At 38.8% G+C, this 23,837-nt stretch overlaps 1 protein-coding gene across 10 annotated transcripts in view; it reads left to right on the forward strand.

Moving 5' to 3' along the window:
- Phkb (phosphorylase kinase beta) overlaps positions 1-23,837 on the forward strand; it is a 223,399-nt gene that overhangs the window by 49,553 nt on the left and 150,009 nt on the right. For all 10 annotated transcript variants that reach the window (XR_001778385.2, XR_878767.3, XR_001778386.2 and 7 more), the window contains 2 exons: positions 6,025-6,132; positions 11,472-11,552. Coding sequence is in view for 7 of the 10 variants with exons in the window: in XM_006530531.4 (XP_006530594.1) it covers positions 6,025-6,132; positions 11,472-11,552 (189 nt within the window). In the remaining 3 variants the exon portion in view is untranslated. The remainder of the gene's footprint in view (positions 1-6,024; positions 6,133-11,471; positions 11,553-23,837) is intronic.

The following is a 23,837-nucleotide window of genomic DNA, read 5'->3' on the forward strand; positions in this document are numbered from 1 at the left end:
CAGATTTCTTTCCCAGGGTTTCTATCTCCAGTGTTGCTTCACTTTGGGTTTTCTTTATTGTGTCTACTTCCCTTTTTAGGTCTAGTATGGTTTTGTTCATTTCCATCACCTTTTTGGATGCGTTTTCCCCCGTTTTTTTTTAAGGACTTGTAACTCTTTAGCAGTGTTCTCCTGTATTTCTTTAAGTGAGTTATCAAAATCCTTCTTGATGTCCTCTACCATCATCATGAGATTTGCCTTTAAATCCGGGTCTAGATTTTCGGGTGTGTTGGGGTACCCAGGACTGGCTGAGGTGGGAGTGCTGGGTTCTGATGAAGGTGAGTGGTCTTGTTTTCTGTTAGTAAGATTCTTATGTCTGCCTTTTGCCATCTGGTAATCTCTGGAGTCAGTTGTTATAGTTGTCTCTGGTTAGAGCTTCTTCCTTTCGTGATTCTGTTAGCCTCTACCAGCAGACCTGGAAGACTAGCTCTGTCCTGAGTTTCAGTGGTTAGAGCACTCTCTGCAGGCAAGCTCTCTTGCAGAGAAGGTGCACAGATATTTGTTGATCGGATTTGCCTCCTGGCAGAAGATGAAGTCCAGAAACAGGGCCTGTCCCAGAAGCTGTTAGCTTCTGTAGTCCACAATCTCACCTCTGCAGACTAGTCTTGGAGGGATCCAGGAACCAAGATGTCTCCCTGGCTTGTGAATTTTATAGGGAAGTTTGAGAGTTCCTTGAAGACTCTCAAGGGGTTGTTCCTGTGATATATATAAACTAAGAAATTGGCAATGTGAAACTTAGTATGCTTTAAATACTGACTGTCAGGGCTGAAAACTCAGCTGTGGCTGAGAGAAGAATAGATGCAGCGAGGGACATCTGAGAAGTGCTCCCTTAGGTTTAGGAACGGAAAAAACTGAGACAGAAGGGAACATGAATTTTGTTTCACTAAAGCCATATTTTTGGTTAGCACTCTATAGTAACGTTCAATTCTTTGAGGTAATAATCATGGCAGTAAGAAAGGTGTGACTTTTGGTTGTGTGGTTCCAGGCTATTGCTTCTGTTGTGTGAGAACACAATGGCCACCTTTTCTGATTTTCTCAGATACTTTGTAAATGGAAAGTAGACTCCCCAATCATCTTATTTTGTTATTTTTTTTAACAGACTCTCTCTTAGTCTTTTACAGTTTTGTACATAGAATGTGTTCTGATCATATCTACTCCAACATGCTCACCCCTATTCCATTTCCTCTCCCTGAAAGCCTTATTAATTTTATCTGTATGGGTGTTTTGTCCGCATACATGTTCATGTACCACATGTGTGCCTAATGTTCTTTTTGAGGTCAGAAGAGAGTGTTGGATTCTGTGGTTTTGTGTTATAGATAGTGTGTGCTGGGATTGAAGCCAGTGCACTTAGCCCCTCAGACATCTTTCTCGGCCCATTTACTTCCTTTTCCATATTTCTTTTTCTTTCTTTCTTTTTTTAACCCTTGAGTCCAGTTAGTGGGGATTTTGACTGGCTTGTTCTTATGCTGAGAATTCATAAGAGCAGTGGCCATGTCATGACCAAGAGACTGCGTTTCCTAGCATACCCCTCATGATATCTTCCTGATTGACCCTGATTTATGTTTTGTTGACTTTAGTTGTATTTGTACAGCGGCATGGCACCAGGGCTCTCAATCCTGGAACAGAACTTTCTGTCATGATAGAAATGTTCTGTGTGCATATCGAGTATATACATTTGCATCATGTGGCTCTGGAGCAATTGAAATATGATCAGAAAGTGGTTTCCTTAACTGAATCTATAAGATTATGTGATTTTTAATACATTATAATTTGATTAGTCAATGTAAAAAGTGGCTACCATCTTGAACAACATAGCTTCTAACATGAACAAAGGAGAGAGAGCTCTTCTTTATTTGCATCATTTCTCATACTAAGTGATGCGTGCTTCACACCAAGCAAACATTCATTTTGAGATATCCAGCATTCTGCTGTCTAACTCAATTCTACCAACAACTATCTGGATTACTGTAGATTCCAAAGGCTGAAGGCTCAGCACTTTAAAACTGCCTGTGACTTCAGAGAACACTGGTGTTAGGATTAAATGGACAAAGGTGCTTTGGGAGGTCTGGGCCAACATGTGCCACTCAGTGATTATGCCAGGCAACAGATCTAATGCAAGAGGTTTACTAGGGAGTAGGAACATAAGATTTAGGAAATCACTGGCCATTGGTTTTAACTTCATCTCCAACTGTTCTTGGCCTTTCCCAGTAGAGAATTTATGGGACTGAAAAGCCATCTCAGATGTCTTTGAAAGGGACTTATTATGAGCAACAGGAAAATGCTCCTCTCTCTTGTGTCATAAGGAATACCTGAGGATCCAGGAGCTGGAAGAGAAAGAGAATGTTTGTTTTAGTTTCACAGCAAGCATCAGACAGAATTATAAGACAGAAGCTACTGAAAGTAACCACACTAACTACAGAAATCCAGGGTGGGGGATTGAAATTACAAAAATGCCCCTTTCATATAGTTTATTTTAAAGGGTATTTTGTATGGGTCCATGATTCGCTGAAAACATGATACCCTGGACTCAAATAATATGTAAACACAGAGTGTTTTATTCTGCAGAAGTCCAGCATTCTGGGGTCTCCCATTACCAAAATAGACACCCAAGAGAACTCAAAGGCCTAATTTAAAGCACATTAGGGGATTCTGGGGCAGGTGACCTTTATCTTGCTCCATCTCTAGGGACATTCCATTACTGGGGTGTGGGGGCAGGAAATTGAGGCCTGGAAACTGTTGCTGAGGAAGTAGCTGAAATCTGGAAACTGTTGCTGACCCATTGTCCTTGCCTCAGGCCAGGTGGCAGGGCAGCCTCTGAGGCCTGAATTTGCCTAGACTTGCCCAATCCTGAACTGCCAATTAATCTTGTCATGAAGTCAGCCTAGCCTTCTCAATTTCTTTTATGTTGTTGACATCTAACTATAATTTCATCCTCTTCTGTTTCTAGCTCCTTTCTCCAAATCCTCCTATCTACCCTTCCTTGCTGTCTTTCAGATCCATGACTCCAGTTTTCATTAATTACTGTTACATACTTATATACATATATACATATATATATATATATACCAACCTGATCACTCCATTAAGAGGAAGGTTTTTACTGTGGTAGAAGAGGGAAAAGATCCAGAAGCATCTGGAAGCATCCAGTGTAGAGAGAGGAAAAATTAGATTGCACATGGCCCACAGACTGCACAAGGCCAGGACTAGGGAAGCATGAGACTAGTGGATACAGTGAAATAGCAAGAGATAGAGAATAGAAAGAGAGAGTACAATAAAGAGACAGATTAAGTGGGAGTAAAAGTTGGAGCTGGGGAGGGATGTAGAGAGAGGAGGCAGGAGGGGAACTGAGGGAGAGAGAAGGAAAGGGAGAGAAAAAGAGGGAGGAGAGAATAGGGAGAATAAACTTGTCCTTATAAAGAGAACAAATGTGCATCTGGGAGGAGGGAAGCCTGGGGATGTCAGAAGCCACCATGCCAGTGTGGAGGCTATGAGGTGTATAAAGGGTACTTGTGGGTAGGGACTGAGCAAGCTTGGGGTCCAGGATCAGCTTTGATGTGCAAACACAGGTATAAGCCAATGGAACTGACCCTGTGTTCCTGCTGACAGAGGCTAGGGAAGGGACTCCTTTTGGCAGATGGGAACCAGTTTTACAAGTTCCTGAGGAATGCTGGCTTTTATCTAACTAACTGCCCCAAATCCTCCTGTAGTCTAGTTTGAGCTAATATCTGGATATTTGAACAGTCTGAGACCTCACATGTATATCTATAAATACACAAGAACTGCCTGTTCAGACTGTATTATGTTACTTGTATGTATGTTTTCAGACTGGCCATTTGCTATGACACTAATTACTGTCCTTTTCCCAGGGGAAGACTCTTTTTTACCCTTCATGTAGATTGGGTTAGCAGATAGGATTCTTATTTTTGTTTTCTTTTACATTTTGTTTTGTTTTTAAGTTTTTATTATTTCTTTGACAGTTTTGTGTCAAGCACCCCAATCCTACTCACCTTCCTCTCTTGTATTCACCCTCAACCTCCCCACAAGACAGAAAAACAAACAAGCAAACAAAACCCTTATTCTGGGAGCTGCAGTGTGGCATAGTTTACCATTTTGTCTGCAAACGTTCATTGCAATGACTCTCATCTGATCTGAGGCTTCTGGCTTCAGAACTAGAACCTCACTGGGACGCCTCTCACTATCCTGTTGTTGCCCCATGTCATGGAGATCCTGTAGTTTTGGATCTGTAGGACCAGGCCCTTGATGCACTCCAGCAGTTCATCAATGTGTTAGATGTTGGGGTGGGCCAATTCAAAGCCCTGGATCTAGACCTGAAAGATATCTGAGCTGGGTCTTCTGCTCTCATACCCTCAGGGCTAGCTCATCTGCAACTCCTACAATCAAGGCCAGCTCTTATGCTAGCTTGGTGATGGGCAGGGATGGCTCCTACTCTCATGATCCTAGGTAGGTGGTAAGCGATGAGTATGCTGGAGGGAATCTCTCCCTTGCCCACATAGCCACATGACAGACAATTTGTGGGGCCAGTTCTCCTACACTCGCACCCTTGGAGCTAGCTGGCTCACCTGCAACCCTCATAGTCAGGTCTAGAACTACTATGCTGTCCAGGTAAGGTGGAGGACCTGCTTGCCCATGTGTTGCAGTAGATGAAGAATAGGGCCAGCTCTTCTGATCTAGCATATAGGGGTTTTGGCTGTCTGTTGGTTATTTGGTTAGTTCTTTGGTTGGCTATTTGTTTTGATAATGAATCTTACTATCTAACCTTGGCTCTCTTGGAACTCACTATGTAGACCAGGATGGTCTTAAACTCACAATCTACTAGCCTCTAACTCCTAAGAGCTGGGATCAAAGGTATATGCCACTACATTTAGCACAGATGAGTTTTTAAAAGATGAGAATTTTGAAAGAGATAAGAATATGATCATGTGTCCTCAGCTGAATTGGCTAAGGTCAGAACATAAACTTATCTGTATTACCATCACTCCTTGGAAATAAAAGATAACTCTTGCTATATGCCATTCTGTTGGTTTTCATTATTCTTTTCTTATATTTGGCACATCATTGGCATCAGTAACTGCTACTCGAGTTCAGTTGAGCAGGCCCTGAAAGAGGATGGATATTCACTCAGCTCTTTGAGACCAGATTGGCCAACATAGCAAGAGAGAGCCAACTGAAAAGAAAAGAAAAGAAAAGAAAAGAAAAGAAAAGGAAAGAAAAGGAAAAAGAAAATATATGTAATGAGTAAATAAAAATATGCTCTGTATCTCATAAAATTGTTACTTCAGTAATTTTTGTATGTAGGAAAAATGAAAACATTTACAGTACCATAGGTAAAATGTGTTATCTTCAGAGAAGAGGAGAGAATCTGAATTTTGGGTACTGAACTGTATTAGAGTATAGTCTAAAATACTTTTCAATTACACTGTCATGTTAAGCATTTCCAGTTAACTGTATAGTTAAGTATAGTCATTAGAACCCTGTTACACATAGGAAATATATATTTCATTCATAATTAAATAAAGTAGGCTGGCAAGGTGACTCAGCATGTAAAAGGGCCTGCCACCAAGCTTGATGACCTAATGTCAGTCCCTGGGCCACACATGAGAGGGAGAGAACTGCCTCCCACAAGTTGTCTTCTAGCCTTCAATATCATGTGTGGTACATGTATACATACTCACACATATATACACATGCATATGCACACACACTATAAATAAATGAAATGTTAAAAAAAAACTTTCAGTCTAGTAATTTTCACTACTTTGCCATAAAATATTTCTCCCATAATGACACACTCCCTACTCCACTAGAACTCAGTGCTGTGAATGTCACTTGACAGTTGTGTTCCGTCTAGTAAGTTGGGCATCAAGAGCTTTAGTTTTCCTTATGAAAAGAATTTATTGAAAAGAACCTGTCTCTATGTTAGATGAATATGTGACTGACCATCATTCACACTGTCTCTGGTTCTAGGTCCAACAGTTTAAACAAGATCCCCGGCCCACAACATGTCTTCACTCTGTTTTCAGTGTGCACACTGGGGATGAGTTGCTCAGCTATGAAGAATATGGCCATCTTCAGGTAAAAGAAAAGCTCAAGATTTATTTTTCTACTATTTACATTCCATATCCTGGCATATTTGGGGGGCTTACACTTATTTTAAAAATTATTTACATTACAAATGTTGTCTCTTTTCTGGTCCCCCCTCCCAGATCTTATACTTTTTAAAGTAAATTTCACCACTTGCTTCAAAATAGTGTAAATGGACTCAGAAATGGAAAAGAAAGTTCATTAGTAACTGGTAAGGCTGAAGAAATTATTGTCATGGGATATAAAATGGACCATGTCATGGAATAATGGTTATTCTCTTTAGAAGGTGGATGTCTACTCTTCCTTCAGTAATTAAAGCTTGTTTATATAGCTTGTTTAAAAGAATTTCTACACTTGGAAACAAAAGGCAAACAGGAGTATAACAATTATTTAGAAGGTTTGGTGGGTCTTTTTTTTTTAATATCTTTAATAAGGCTAAACACTTCTGTGGGAATATCACAAACATTTTTGAGACACAACAATTTCATGTTTTGTTAAGTTCTTTACGTATAAGAACGTACTATAGAGTTTTTGTTTTAATTTTTACTATCTTCCATACATTTAGAATTTTAAGCTGGATATCTTATGACTTGTTTGTAAAATATAAATATTATATACACTATTTATTCTTAGTAGATTTTCTTTTTGTTTACCTGTGTGTTTTGCTATTTTGAAATAAAATCTCATTAATCATATATTTCTTACTAAATATAAGTGTTTTTTCTGTATGTGTGTAAGTATACATACACTTATATGTGTGCAGGCTCATGCATATGTATATGTATATATATGTATGTGTGTATATATGTATACAAGTATATATATGTTTGTGTATATATACATATACATATATATGTGTGTGTACATATATATATATGTGTGTGTGTGTACATATATATATGTGTGTGTGTGTATGTATGTGTGTGTGTGTATATATATATATATATATATATATATATACACATATATGTGTTTGTGTGTGTGTGTATGTGTGTGTATATATATACTCCAGAAATACAGCCTCTGACCCCCACTCATATACTGTGCTTTATGGGTGTGCATATGTATAACGAATATATATATATATATATATATATATATATATATATATATATATATATATACACATACATATATGTGGAGTGTGTGTGTGTTTACATGTACATGAGTGCATATAGAGGCCAGAAAATAACCTCCAATGTAGTTACTTGGACACTGTCCAACTTATTTTGAGATAGTGGTTTAGTGGTAAGTAATTAGATGAGGTTGGCTAGCTAGTGAGTCCCAGGAATCTTGTCTATCTTGTGTCTCCCAACACTAGCATTGATAAGAGGGTACCACCACACCCAGCTTGGGTTCTGGAGATCATTATATCCTCGCGCATGGCAAGCACTTTACCTATTGAGCCATCTTTCCAGTTGGAGTTTCTCCTTTTAATAGTTCTCTACCCTTTTGGAAATATCTTACTGAATTAATGAATCAGTTGAGTGAATTGTATTATTATTTCTACGTAGAAGGTAGAAACATACCTACAGAAACAAAGCTTGTTTATAAATCCAGACTTTAGTATGTTATCTCCAAACACAGAAAAAATTTTACCCTATTTCTAAATAGCAGAGACTTATGTTTCTTTGTTTGTAATGATTGAGTTACATGAATTTTTCTAAAACCTTTATTATAGATTATTAAAATCAAAATAAAAGGTGTACAACTTTAATTTTCTTTTTTTTTTTTTTTTAAATTCAATTTCTTAGTATTTTTATTTCAATTTTATCTTTTTTTTTTTTTTCCATTTTTTATTAGGTATTTAGCTCATTTACATTTCCAATGCTATACCAAAAGTCCCCCTTACCCACCCACCCCCACTCCCCTACCCACCCACTCCCCCCCTTTGGCCCTGGCGTTCCCCTGTACCGGGGCACACAAAGTCTGCGTGTCCAATGGGCCTCTCTTTCCAGTGATGGCCGACTAGGCCATCTTTTGATACATATGCAGCTAGAGTCAAGAGCTCAGGGGTACTGGTTAGTTCATAATGTTGTTCCACCTATAGGGTTGAAGATCCCTTTAGCTCCTTGGGTACTTTCTCTAGCTCCTCCATTGGGAGCCCTGTGATCCATCCATTAGCTGACTGTGAGCATCCACTTCTGTGTTTGCTAGGCCCCGGCATAGTCTCACAAGAGACAGCTACATCTGGGTCCTTTCGATAAAATCTTGAGATGGCTTAGTGGATAAAGGTACCTTCCCTCCAACCTGATGACCTGGGAAGGATTGATCTAGCTCCAAAAATCTGACCTCCGCTCAAGTACCATGCTGTATGTGCATGCATATGGACAAAGAACTGAAATGTAATAAATTTTAAATCCTCAGGATTACTAACATTTTAAGAAGGCTTTAAAAGTCTCAAGGAGCTTACATCAAAAACATAGTCCCTCTAAAGAATAGAATTATAGTTTTTTCTTTTTGTTCATATTTATGATTTTAACTCTTGGGTGGGAATATGTATAATGAAAATATTATTAATTGATAGGTATTCTACATATTCATGGGGTATGTAATATCAACAAATAGTTATGATTAGATTAAGATAATTGGCATATCAATCATCTTAGACATTTAAAATTTCTTGGTGTATCAGATATTCAAAGTCTTTCTTAATAATTATTTTTTAAGGGCATTTATTTTTTATTTTTATTTTTTTACACTCCATATTTTAGTCCAACCCCCCAATCCAACCTCCGACTGTTATACACCTCATAACTCCTCTCCATCCCCCTGTCTCCTCATGATGTCCCCACCCCATACCCCACCTGACCTCTAAATTCCTTGTGGACTCCAGTCTCTTGAGGGTTAGGTGCATCATCTCTGAATGAACACAGACCCAGAAGACCTCTACTGTATGTGTGTTGGGGGCGTCATATCAGCTGGTGTATGCTGCCTGTTTGATTGTTCAATGTTTGAGAGATCTCAGGGGTCAAGATTAATCGAGAATGCTGGTCCTCCTACAGGATTGCCCTTCTCCTCAGCTTCTTTCAGCCTTCCCTAATTCAACAACAGGGGTCAGCTGCTTCTGTCCATGGGTTGGGTGTAAATATCTGTATCTGACTCTTTGAGTTGTTTGTTGGGTCTTTCGGAAGGCAATCATGCTAGGTCCCTTTTGAACACTCCATAGCCTCATTAATAGTGTCAGGCCTTGGGACCTCCCCATGAGCTGGATCCCACTTTGGGCCTGTTGCTGGACTTTCTTTTCCTCAGGCTTTTCTCCATTTTTGTCCCTGTAGTTCTTTCAGACAGAAACAATTCTGGATCAGAGTTTTTTACTGTGGTATGGCAACCCCATCCCTCACTTGATGTCCTGTCTTCCTGCTGGAGGTGGGCTCTATAAGTTCCCTCTTCCTACTGTCTGGCATTTATTTCATCTAAGGTCCCTCCCTTTTTGTCAACAATAGCTAACCTGGTATGTTAAGAACATTTAAAGTTATTCCTCCTGTTCAGTTACACCCTGAGCCAGCTAGCCATCCTCTTTATCCCCATTTTCACAGCACAGAGTCCTACTAGCGCAACACTTCTTTTTTCCAAGGATTTGAAAGGCACTAGTAATTCCCTGCCCCAACTTCTTGTTATTCAATGAAAACTAGAGGTAAGTTAGGGGAACCCAAAGCACCAATGCCTTAGGGAGTAGTAACTTTCACATGTAAACACAAAGTATACCTTGCTTACTTTTAATTTTTAACTCTGGTTTGCAGTATCCTGACATAATTTTTCTTAAATTTTATTTATTGAATAGCAGTTTTATTGAGATATAATTAAAATACCATGTAGTTTATTTATTTGAGATTACCATTATGTGTTTTTAGTGTATTCTGAGTTGGACAACATTACCATATTCAAGTTTAGAACTATTTTTCATTCTCAAACTCAAAGCAAAATTAGCTCCTCTGCATTTTTCTTGAAGTTTCCTAAGCAACCTATATTTTATTTTATACCTCTATGGACAGCCTGTTCTTCACATTTCAACTTTAAATGCAGTCATATAAAGAGGGTGTTTGATAATCTTTTGTTACTGGCTTCTTTGATTATCAAACGGTTTCAGAGCTAAGGCATCATGAGGAGGAAGGGCAAGAAGGATAAACATATTTGAGACCAGGCATGTTCAAGTTGAGTGTTTGTTGGTATTATTTGGGGAAATGGCACATTTAACTTTTAAAATTTCTTTTGAGAAATAAGGTCTCACTAGGTACAACTCACTGGATAACTGATCTTAGCCTTCTGAGTGGTGGAATTACAGGCAGACACCATTCCACTTGGCTGGTCACATGATTATTGATGCTAAGACCCACAACAGACTATCTGCAAGGACTGCAAGGATTCCAGTAGTGAAGTCCATTCTATGTCTGACATTATGGTTCTCAGTTAGAGGCTAAAGGACCAAAGCTGGGAGAGATTGTGTGATGTGTGAGCCCTGGAACTCCCAAATTGAGAAGCAGAAGATGAGTGTCCTGGCTCTGGCAGAGAAAGCAAGGATTTGTACTTCCTCTGCCTTTTTGTTCCACGTCTGGAGACAGTGTTTCACTAGCTATCCAGGCCTTGTGTGTAGTCAAGCTGACACTGAAAATTAATCACCACTCAAAAGGAGTCCATATTGGAGACTGTACTTTCCCAGCTCTTTATGTGAGATACTTATATATTCTATCATAATCTTTTCTGGTTATATTAGGAATCATTGTTTTTTTTTTTTGTTTAGATCATATAAAACATATATTTAATAGATTAATAGTTTCATGTGTTTATAACACTTCCTTATAATTACTTTTAAATTACACAGCATATCAACGACTGTAGGTAGCATGTTCCTTTGTCTGCGTGAATGCATTTTTGTCCAGTGAGACTGTTTGTGAGATGTGCTCCCTCCTGTTTACAGTGTGTGTGTGGAGGTATGATGTCTTGCTTCTTAAATAGCTTTTTCATTTACATATATTTCAAATGGATGCCATTATATTACTTCCTCAGGGGCAAAAGTATTCCAAAAAGAAGTACTTTAGACTCCTAATTTGAAAATTGAAGGAAAGAAATGTTACAGAAACCATGCTAAGAATTCTCCTTAGAGCCTTCTTAGACCCAGTCATGTGTAAACCAGCGCAGTGAATTTGGAATTCTAGCATTTCATATAAAATGCTGGCTTCCATTAGGTTCATTTCTTTTTAATTTAGTGATAGCGAAGAAAGTATTTTTATCTGACACTATTGGAGAAAATGATAGCATGTATATTCAATTTCATAGCATAAAATTTTCATTTTTTCCTTTAACCTCTCAATGTTGCTCTTTGTTTTCAGATAAATGCAGTCTCACTCTTTCTCCTTTACCTGGTAGAAATGATTTCCTCAGGCCTCCAGATAATCTATAACACGGATGAGGTATGATTTTTCCTACATTTTCTGTTACTGAACTTCATGTAGAGATATCTGATTTTTCCTTTCTTAAAAATGTAATTTTAGTTTGATAAAAGATGAATGTTTTAAATTCATATAATTAGATATTAGATTTTGGATTAATTATGAAATTATCTTTATTAAAATATTTTTGTGTTAATTTTTTGGTGTATGAAATGAATGGTTTCATTATATACACATATATATGTATACATGTATACATTTAGATAGATACTATTTTACTTCCCTCATATTGCTTCAATTCTTATCCCTCCTCCTCTTTCTACGTATTAGACTCTTACTCCCCTCTCTTTCTTTGACTTCCTTTGTTCATAGTCCCTCTGTTACTTCTATGTGTCATGTATGCATATTAAATGCATATTTATTTTTATTTATATGAGTACATTGTAACTATCTTCAGACACACACTAGAAGAGTACACCAGACCCCATTTCAGATGGTTGTGAGCTACCATGAGGTTGCTGGGAATTGAACTCAGGACCTCTGGAAGAACAGTCCGTACTCTTAACCGCTGCGCTATCTCTCCAGCCCTGCATTTGCAGGAATGTGTACACACACACACACACACAGAGTTTTCATATGTTTCTTAGTTATGATTGCTATTGCTTGACAAAACACTATGACCAACAAGAAAGTTAGGAGGAAAGGGTTTATTCCACTTGTTCTCCCACCAGATTGTTCATCATTGAAGGAAGTCAGGACAGGATCTCCAACAAGGCAGGAACCAGGAGGCAGGAGCTCGTGCAGAGGCCATGGAGGGTGCTGCTTACTGGCTTGCTCATCATGGCTTCTCAACCTGCTTTCTTATAGAACCCAGGCCCACAGCCCAGGGTTGACTCTACCTGCAATGGGCTGGGACCTCCATGAATAAGTAAGAAAATGCTTTACAACTAGATCTTATGGAGTAATTTTCTTAATTAAGAATCCTCTTTCCATATAACTCTAGTCTGTGTGTCAAGGTGACATATGGCTAGCCAGCATAACATGAAATCATGTGATCTTTGCCTTTATCAGCTTAATGTATTTGGTTTAATATGATGATCTCAATTCCATCTGTTTTCTACAAAAGACGCAGACAATTGAAAAGCAAGCATAGTAAGAAGCAGGTGAGAGAACCTGAGTGAATGCTCTGCCTCAGATCATCTGAATAGAAGGATGCAGCTTTCAGGAAGTTTTAGTAACAGTGAAGATGAAATAGCTTTCACAGACTTTTCTCAGCATTTTTTTTTCACATCATTGCTTTTTATAATTCATCCGTTAAAATGTCAAACAAACAAATGACCTTTCATCATATCTTACTACTTTTATTTGTAGGACCTTACAAAATGTTCTTAGTCTCATTGGGAAAGCTGTAAGGGACTAACTGTTAAGGACTTACATTTCAGGGATATGAAGCTTTCTTTTGACAGGCATCAATATGTGAGGAAGCACACAGGCTCACATGTGAGGAAGCATACAGGCTCACATGTGAGGAAGCACACTGGCTCACATGTGAGGAAGCACACAGGCTCACATGTGAGGAAGCACACAGGCACATATGTGAGGAAGCACACAGGCACACATGTGAGGAAGCACACAGGCACACATGTGAGGAAGCACACAGGCACACATGTGAGGAAGCACACAGGCACACATGTGAGGAAGCACACTGGCTCACATGGGAGGAAGCACACAGGCACACATGTGAGGAAGCACACAGGCACATATGTGAGGAAGCACACAGGTTCACATGTGAGGAAGCACACAGGCTCACATGTGAGGAAGCACACTGGCTCACATGTGATGAAGCACACAGGCACACATGCGAGGAAGCACACAGGGTCACATGTGAGGAAGAACATAGGTTCACATGTGAGGAAGCACACAGGCACACATGTGAGGAAGCACACAGGCACACATGTGATGAAGCACACAGGCACACATGTGAGGAAGCACACAGGCACACATGTGAGGAAGCACAGAGGCTCACATGTGAGGAAGCACACAGGTTCACATGTGAGGAAGCACACAGGCACACATGTGAGGAAGCACACAGGCACACATGTGAGGAAGCACAGAGGCTCACATGTGAGGAAGCACACAGGTTCACATGTGAGGAAGCACACAGGTTCACATTCGAGGAAGCTGTTGGTTGATTTTTGTGTTTCCTCTTTAAGGGCTTATACCTGTGTTCTCCTGTATTTCTTTGAGGGAGTTATTAATGTCCTTCAAATTATCTACCAGCATCATGAGATATGGTTTTAACTCCATACCTTGCTTTTCCGGTGTGTTGGGGTATCCAGGACTTGCTGTGGTTGGAGTAAGATTCTTGTATTAGCCTTTCGCCAACTGGTAATCTCTGGTGTTAGATGTTCTAACTGTCTCTGGCTGGAGCTTGTCCCTCCTGTGAGTCTGTAAGCCTGTGTCAGTACTCCTGGGAGACCAGCTCTCTTCTGGCAAGATCAGTGCACAGAGGGCTGTGGAACAGCCCCATCTCTTGGGTGCAGATGTAGTCACATAGGACCCTGTCCCAGCTGCTCTGCAGCTTCTGTGGCCTGTGAGCTCCTGAGTGGACCCATCTTAGAGAGTCGCTGGAGAGAAAATGGAGATCTCACCTGTGCCCCAGGTTCAGAGCACCCCCTGAAGGCAGCTCTCCTCTGACAGGGAAGGTGCACAGAGGGCTGAGGATCAGCCCCACCTCCTGGCTGCAGATGCAGGCCCATAGGAGCCTGTCCCAGCTGCTCTGCCCCTTCTGCAGCCTGCGCAACCTGCCTTAGAGAGTCACCGGAGAGAAAAAAAAAATCTACTTTTGTTTTCTTTATAGCCATAAAGGCTTTCTTTGTGTGTATGTACCACATTTTCCGTATCCATTAATCAGTTGGTGGTTTCTAGGCTATTATACGAGCTGTCATGAATATGATGCACTGAATGTGCATGTGTAAGTGCTGAAGTAGCATGCGGATTTGTTTAGCCTGGAGTGAGAGCTGGGCCAGATTGTGTTTTTATATCTGATTTTTTTTATTATTATTTAAGAAACCTTGGGTCTCATTCCCAAAGTGGACTATTTAGCTTACACCCTCACAATAGTCTAAAAGGGTACCATTCCTCACTTCTACATGAGTATTTGTTTAGTTGTATTCTTGATGATAACCATTTAGACTGGGGTGAGCTAGAGTGCTGTGGTAGCTTTAATCTGCATTTCCCTGAAAGCTAAGTATGGAGAGAACCTTGTGAAGTATTTTCTGGCTATTTGTATTTTTTCTTGTAAAAAAGAACCATGGTCTAATTTTTAATTGAATTATTTTCTTGATAATTCATAGTTTTAGTTTCTTATATATTCTAAAATGCTAATCCTGTCAGAAATAAAATGGACAATGATTTTTCTCTCTTTCTCTTTCTTATTTTCTCTTTTTTTCTTTCTTCCTTTCTTTTTTTCTATTTTGGCTTTTTGAGGCATGGCTTCTTTATGTAGCCCTGGCTGTCCTGAAGCTCACTCTGTAGACCAGGCTGCTCTCAAACTCAAAAATAGAGCCTGTAGAAGTCAGTTCTGCCATGTGGGTCTGGCCCTGCCTCTGCTGGGATTAAAGACATACACTCCTATTTTGTAGGCTGCCTCTTTGCTTATGGTTTCCCATGCCATAAGGCTCTGTAGTTTCATGAGAACCAGTCTATCAGTTGTCATTCTTTTTACCTTTGGTGCAGGACTCCATCCAAAAACTCCTCACCCACATGCACATGTTGACATGTTTTCTGTATTTCCTTCCTCTGGTAGCTTTAGGTCATCAGGTCTTATGTTGAAAACTTTGATCCATAATTGTTTGTTTCTATTTCATTAATTTCTATCTTGATCATTATTATTTCTCCCTGTATACTGCTTTAGAGTTGGCTCAGTTCTCATTTTCCCCAAACCTGAAAGTAGATGTGTACATGTTTTTGTTTTGCTTCTTTCTGACTTTTGGTATGATGTTGAGAACTGCTTAGCTTCCTCTCCTGGCTGCCTTCATTGTCCCAGAGACTTTGCATGTTGTGTTTTCATTTTCCTTCATTTGTAGCAATGTTTTCTATTTCCCTCTGGAATTTTTTAGTGACTTTATTTTTAACAGTCAGCAGCATATGGTGTAATCTTTCTGGGTCTGTGTAGTTTCTGAAGTCTTTCTTGTTACCTAGCTTTATTTCATTGAGTTCAGATAGAATACAGGATGGAATTCAGCTCTCTTATATTTGTTGAGGCTTGATTTGTCTGTTAATATATGACCCGTTTTGGAGAAAGTTCCATGCTCCTGCTAACTAAAATTGTATCCTCTCTGGCATTGAGTGGAACATTCTGTAAATCTCTCTTAGATCCATCTGATGTATAGTGTTGTTTAACTCCAAAATTTCTCTTTGTTTTTTGTCTGGGTGACCTTTCTCTTGGTGAGTGTGGAATGTTGATGATTTCTGGCATAACTGTGTTAGAAATTATCTGTAGCTTTAGATCTTTGAGTGTTTGCTTTATAAAATTTCGTTTACCTATACTTGGTGAATGTGTATTTAGAAATGCAATATGCTTTTGATGGAATGTTTCCTTAGTTATGACATGGTTTCAGACACATTTTGTCAGATATCAGAGTTGCTAGTCAGAGGTCAGTGAAGGCTTCAGTGGGTAAAACTCCTTCCTTCTGTGACCCGTGTTGGATCCCCAGGACCACATGGTTGAAGGGGATAAGTGGCTTTCACAGGCTTCCTTATATCCTCCACATGTGCACTCTGGCTATCACATATCACATGCACACACTACAGAAATAGGTTTTTTAAAATAAATAAATGTCAAGAAAAATGAAGACTGAAGTGTGGACACTATGCCCCTCCTTAGAAGTGGGAACAAAACACCCTTGGAAGGAGTTACAGAGACAAAGTTTGGAGCTGAGATGAAAGGATGGTCCATGTAGAGACTTCCATATCCAGGGATCCACCCCATAATCAGCATCCAAACGCTGACACCATTGCATACACTAGCAAGATTTTATCGAAAGGACCCAGATGTAGCTGTCTCTTGTGAGACTATGCCGGGGCCTAGCAAACACAGAAGTGGATGCTCACAGTCAGCTAATGGATAGATCACAGGGCTCCCAATGGAGGAGCTAGAGAAAGTAGCCAAGGAGCTAAAGGGATCTGCAACCCTATAGGCGGAACAACATTATGAACTAACCAGTACCCCGGAGCTCTTGACTCTAGCTGCATATGTATCAAAAGATGGCCTAGTCGGCCATCACTGGAAAAAGAGGCCCATCGGACACGCAAACTTTATATGCCCCAGTACAGGGGAACGCCAGGGCCAAAAAGGGGGAGTGGGTGGGTAGGGGAGTGGGGGTGGGTGGGTATGGGGGACTTTTGGTATAGCATTGGAAATGTAAATGAGCTAAATACCTAATAAAAAATGGAAGAAAAAAAAAAAGAAGAGTGACAATTTAGAATAAAGGCAAAACAGCAGTGCAAGGATTTCTGTTATGTGAGTAGCTACTAAAGCCAATTTTTTTTTAAAGAAACAATCATGCTTCCACCAAATTTATTGTCAGGGTCCATTTTTCTGTTTCTTTGTGGGGGGTCATATCTTCCCTCTCTTGATAATATCTTCATACATTAATTAAAGATGTTTAACTACATCCTCAAAAAAATGTTTTTTAAATAAAAATTTTCAGTAAAAGCAAACCTAAACCAGGTCTTTTCTATTTTCATTTGTTTGTAATACCTTCCTACCATAAGATGGTACTGTACATGATGTTAAGGTAGTGTTCTGAGAGGCAGCAAAAATATGTGTCCTGTTTGTTAATCCATTCTTTTAGGATGTATATTTTTACTGGTGACTTGAGACAATTAATATTCAGAGTTGTTTTAACAGATGTGTGTGTTCTTGTTCTTTTCTTCATTTTATACTTTTCCCCTAGACTGCTTTGATTAGTTGCTTTGGTATTGTTTATTTTTCCCTTGTAGCTTCATGCTCTGTGTGTGTGTGTGTGTGTGTGTGTGTGTGTATGTGTGCATGCGTGCATGTGCGCATTGCTTTTTGTCTGTTTTTATCATGGACAGTTTTGCTTGGTAGAATAATCAAGTTCAGCTAATCTGATCTAACTTCTGGCATCAGAAGGTGGATCAGAAGGTGGGCCTCACCTTTACACATGTCTGAGTCCTTTCCTCTTGCAGCTGTCATTGTTTAAGCTGGTTTTTATATTCTCAACTTATTCAATATTTAGAATACTCAGACAGGGAGGTATTTTTATGTTACAAATGAACAAAGTAATGTATAGTGTTACTAGGTGGCTTCAAGGTTGCACATGCAGTAGTGATGCTAGCATTGGAACTGAACGGTCTGGCTAAAGATTTTATTCTCTATATTTTTAGTGTTATGTGCTTATTTCACTTGCAGAGATATGAGATACACCTGTCATCTGAGAATGTACTGTTTGAGCCCTGGACTCTGCCAGTGAAACCCAATATGTTCAGATTTATTTATATATGAATGGCCATATGTAATTATTTAATAAATATTATGGGGAATTTGTCATGATATACACTGATATCGGAGAACTGGGGAAAGATATCAAAGAGATAACTGCAATAAGTGGAGGGCATTAGAACAGTCATTGGTTGAAGAAGTATTTATTCAAAATCCTAGATGAAATAAACAAATTACACAAACGTCCGGAGAAGGCTTCAGACAGAGGGACAGAAAGTATAAAGTTTGCTGCATTGTGTGTTCCTGCCATGAATTCACAACTGGATTGTGGTAGATGGTCAGAGCATGGTATATCACTTCTGAGAGGTCAGAGGCTCTCTCATGCTAAGTATCTGCAATTTTATTCCTAGGGTGATGAGTTGTCAGGGGAGTTTGAGGTAGGAACATGTCTTAAGTTGGTCTCATCATTGTGTAAAGACTCAGTTGCAAGAGGTTGGATTTGGAATAGGAGAAATCTGTTCTTTTAATCATCAAGGGAGAAAAACTGTAGCTCAGATTTGTGTTTTAGCAGAGGATATTTTATTTAAGATATAATAACAGATAAAAATCAGTACATTTAATTTATGAATGGATGAGTAGTTGAAGAGAGATAGATATCACAATTATATCAACTTTGTAATCTGGCATAGATGGCCAGGATTGTTAATTGACATATAAATAATGTTAAGAGAAGAGTTACATGTAACAGTTAAGAGGTGAGCTCTGCAAATTTTAAGCTCAGTGTATCTGTTAAACCTTGAAGGCAAGGGGCCACACAGGTGGTTGTTGGAACTTTAGGAGAGATGGCTTGACTGATGATGAGAAGTCTGGTGTTAATTCTACAGGACATTTAAATCATGGAACTACATGTTACCTGGAGCATGAATGTAACTGGAAAAGAGTTGAATCCCCATCATATCAGTAGAATGTTAAAGAGGAAGAGCTAGTGAAGGGGAACAAAGTATAAGCTAAAGGAAGTAACTGTAAAGAAGGAGTAGTCACCTCCGCAGCCATAGCAAGAGATCAATGGTGTGGCCTGAAGTTTTACCAGTGTTTTTGCACCATTGTCTTGATGATAACCATGTACTTCATCTCCATGTCAGAATACTTTTAAGAGTGAAAGGGGGACAATATATTCAAATATTTGAGGATAGCAGACAAATCAAGCTTATGCCTCACTGAAGACATCTTTGAGATTGTTGGGAGGGATTTCAGTGAGACCAATGTCTTTTGGGACGGGAAGAACCCTTTGAGAAGTATTCTCGACAAGGACCATAGCAGCGTGATGGTAGTGAGTCGGGGATGCAGCTCGATGATGGCCAGTGCTTGTCCCACTTCCTTAGGACCCTAAGACACACTTTGCTGACCCACATGAAGGAAACAGGAGAGTACGTAATGGGAAAGATTCAGTACAGATGCAAAACTTTACTCATTTGGAACTGAATGAACAAAGGTCTTGATTAGCTTGAATAGGATGAGGTAAAGTGCACAGATGGAGGATCATTTTTAGTTTGCAAATCTAGTGGTTCAAACTGTAACATTCTAAAAGCAAAGAATGAGCCTTGTCTGATTTTATTTTCTTTATTAAATAGGAACCAAGATGTCAGTTAGGCAGGAAATCCTCTGGGCCACTAGAGATTGCAGAAAGGATGGATAAGTCACATAGTCTTGTGGTTATCTTGAGAAAGAATTCCAAGTACCACTTTAAATAACTAATTTCCATCATGTGACTTTATTATTCATTATTTGCATTTAATTAATAATGTGGAATTTATGCCACAACTACATCACAAATTAATTTTCCCAAGTGAATGGTTTGTTATCTAGAAGGAATCACTCATTTATTATATTACTTTTAAATTTACTTAAAAGGAATTTTCACATCCTTTAGTCAGGTCCATAAGTTATTTGAAATTTTCTTTCTTGTACCATTACACAAATGAGTAGCACTGTGTGCAGAGTCTCAGTGCTTGTGTGAGAGAACTCAGAGGAGTCAACATGTGAAGTCATGCCTGTGATTTACAGTGAAGGGATACCAGGAAGAGGAATGGAACAAGAACACACAAGTTTGTGTGTGTGTGTGTGTGTGTGTGAACAGGAACCACAGGATCAGCATGCAAGTGGACGTAGGAAGCATGCTTGGTTCCTCTAGCATCTGCTTGAGAACAGGTGTGGAACTTACCTACCAAGTTGTCTGAAGACACATTGCTGAATTTTTCTTTGAGGCTGATCATACATATATCCTCTGCTTAGTTACATTCTAATTTCAACATCCCTGAAGGAAATAAGTTGTTTATCTTAACACCTATTTATGCAAAGATATTGTTTGCATAAGCAGTTTAGGGACATTAAACACCAATGTGGCTTAATAAATTATGCCTTAGTCCTCTTTGTGAAAGAATATCATGTATTAGTCATCTTAATTACAGAATTTTTATAGCTTATGTACATAGATGATTAAATATTTTAGTATCATTCTTTGAGCTTTTGAAATAGGCTAATCAGAAAATGGAAGAGTCCCTGACAAGAATCAGTGTCATCACATTTTGTTTGTTCTAACCCCAAAGGAAAAACGATATGATAACTCCTAATGTATGGGAAACTCTAGGAATTGAGGACTATAACAGAGTTCGCTAGTCATCAATATGCAATGAAAATGATGTCATTTTACTGTGAGACTATGTAGTTTTTCTGAGTTTATTTTTTAACATTTCTTCAGAAAATTAATACATCTCAGTTATCTTGGCATCTTAGGGTCTTCAACTGTTTTATTCAATTTCTTCTTTTTTTAATTGGGTATTTATTTCGTTTACATTTCCAATGCTATCCCAAAAGTCCCCCACATGCTCCCCCATTTTTAAGATACTATCTCGCATAATTTTATAAATCTGAAAATAAATTACTGTAAATCTGTGGCTAGAGAGGTGGCTCAGTGGTTATGTTCTCTTCCCAGCACCACATGACAGCCCACAACTGCCTGGAAAGGCAGTTGCAAGGGATCAGGTACCTTCTTCTAGCCTTCACAGGTACTTCACACCTGTGAGGGTGTATATGCAGGCAAAACACTTAAACACACAAAAAGATATCTTTAAAAAAATATAAACTCATCTACTATGTGACTGTTCTTTTCTGTTCTGTTCCAAGTATCAAATCACATCTTATGGTTTAAATGCAAAATGCAAACTTCCAAATGGAACTAAAGGTCCATTTTCCTTTCTTCAACTCCTGTTTACAGTACTGATCATATTCTTTGTGAGATTTAGGCGTTCACATTTCACAAGGCATATAGTCTTCCACTTGTAAGCCTTAACTATATAGCATAAATTTCTCTATAATATTCCTTCTCATTTCACACTCATATGCTCTCCAATGGCTTTCCCTCCTTGATTCTTGAACCTGATAATTTGTGGCATCTATGATTTTTTTTTTTTAATGCCTGGTCTTGCATCAGGGTTTTGTTTTGTTCATTGTATTTTGGTACTATTGAGACAAAGGTAAAGAAAGTGGGCAATTTAACTAATATTTAACTAATATATTCAAGCATCGCAGGGATCAGGTTTCTTGTCATAGAAATGATGGTGCTGATGTCTGTGTCTGTGGTGCGGTTTGTTTGTATCTTTCCGTTTTTCTCTGCAGTCTGTGTTGTTTGTAAGTTATGGACCTTGATGGTTTTGCTGTGTTAATTGATGATTAATTAATGACTGAACTTATGATTAAATGATTTGTCTGTGTGTTGGGGCTGGGTCCAGGCACATCTCCCCACTGCTATTCTCGGTAACCTGATGAGGCCTCAAGTTTAGGTATTTAGAGTCAGGCCAAATTCAGGACTAGCCAGTGTATGAAGCAGACTTGGAGATTTCATTGCGCATGATAATTAGCAGAGAAGTGAGCACTCAGAAGAAAGTAAAGCCTACCTAAACGTGGGCGAAGGTTCCTCAGGTGAGGTCGATGGGTTAATGTTTTTACAGCAGTCAGATGTGGAACCATGGTGGAGATTGAAGTTACTGTTTTATCACGGGGTGATTCCTGAGGGGGTACCTTGGAGGTTCAAAATTGACAAGGTGAATGTCCATACCACGGAGACACTGGAAGTTAGGGTGCAGGGTATTGAATATTCACAGTTCTGTTACAATTCTTAGTCAATGTCTGGGAAAAGGAATGAGACTACCCAAGGTCATATACAGTCAGACTTTAAGCCTGGGTCATTGCTACTTTGACATAAAATACCTACACAGGAAAGGAATAATAACCCTGAATAATTATTTTGCATTCACAGGGCAGCATGTGAGTGCCATGATACCCCTCTAGAGGTCAAAGGACAACATGTAGGAGTTGAATTTCACAATTTGGGTTCAGGGATAAAACCCTAGTTTTAAGGTTTAGCAGCAAGTACCTTTATTTGCTTAGTCATCTTGCTGGCCCCACAAATGCTAAGTGTGCCAGAATTCTTGCTTTCTGGTGAGCTCTTTTCTTCTGTCACTTTAATTTCCTTGTCTTCCTGTCCATTTGTCTCCTTGCCCTTGCAGAAGTCCTCTGTATTTTGGGGGGGAATAATTTGGAAGCTTACATAGGTAGCACATGACTTAGTTTTCACTAAATGCATTAATGGCTAGCTGAGACTGTACTACCTGTCAGAACTCTGCAAACAAATGTCTACTATAGAGTAGTCCTCAAGAATTCAGTGACTCTGAATGTGCCAGACCTATTACAGAGCTTTTCAGCTTCCTGTGATCACACACACACACACACACACACACACACACACACACACACACACATTAATGCTGCTATAAATGATCTTCTGATGAATATTTATTCCTGTTTTTAGTAGGATACTTGAATTTCTAAAATCAAGCTCTTATCTTGACATTGCTGTCATTTTGTTAATTTTATGATCAAGCAATGGCTTTATGATTAATCTAAATCAGTATATTTGGTTCTTTTTTAAAAAGCTGAGTTCAGACTTTAAAATATTACTTTTGTAATTTTTGTTGGATATGTTAGTTTTATCATATTTTTAAAAGCTGTACTTTGCATTTCTACCTAGCTCATAAATTATGCTTAATCATGACATATTAGGTTAACTCATGTTTTTTATATGCTTCAGTCATATAAAAATTATTTACTTTTGCCATATAACAAGATGACTGAGGAGAGTTGGCATTTGATTTGTATTGTCATCCCAAGCTGCTTAAAAAAAAAAAAAAAGGTGATTAGCAGAAAAGTTGATTAAAAGCGGGAGAGGAATATTAGCTTCTTTTTGTCACACACACACATTCACAAAAACTCATCCACATATATTCATAATACATATGTACTCATGCATACACACATATATACATATGCACAAATAAATCAATGTAATTTTAAAAGCAATACTATTCAGATATATAATATTCTAGCAAGGCTTAATATAAAACTTCATAATAATCACATTAATATTTTTCTTTTTTTTTTTTTCCATTTTTTATTAGGTATTTAACTCATTTACATTTCCAATGCTATACCAAAAGTCCCCCATATCCACCCACCCCCACTCCCCTGCCCACCCACTCCCCCTTTTTGGCCCTGGTGTTCCCCTGTACTGGGGCATATAAAGTTTGCAAGTCCAATGGGCCTCTCTTTCCAGTGATGGCCGACTAGGCCATCTTTTGATATATATGCAGCTAGAGTCAAGAGCTCCGGGGTACTGGTTAGTTCATAATGTTGTTGCACCTATAGGGTTGCAGATCCCTTTAGCTCCTTGGCTACTTTCTCTAGCTCCTCCATTGAGAGCCCTATGATCCATCCATTAGCTG

The sequence above is a fragment of the Mus musculus genome, chromosome 8 (genome assembly GCF_000001635.26).
Source record: "Mus musculus strain C57BL/6J chromosome 8, GRCm38.p6 C57BL/6J".
In the NCBI taxonomy this organism is placed as follows: domain Eukaryota; kingdom Metazoa; phylum Chordata; class Mammalia; order Rodentia; family Muridae; genus Mus; species Mus musculus.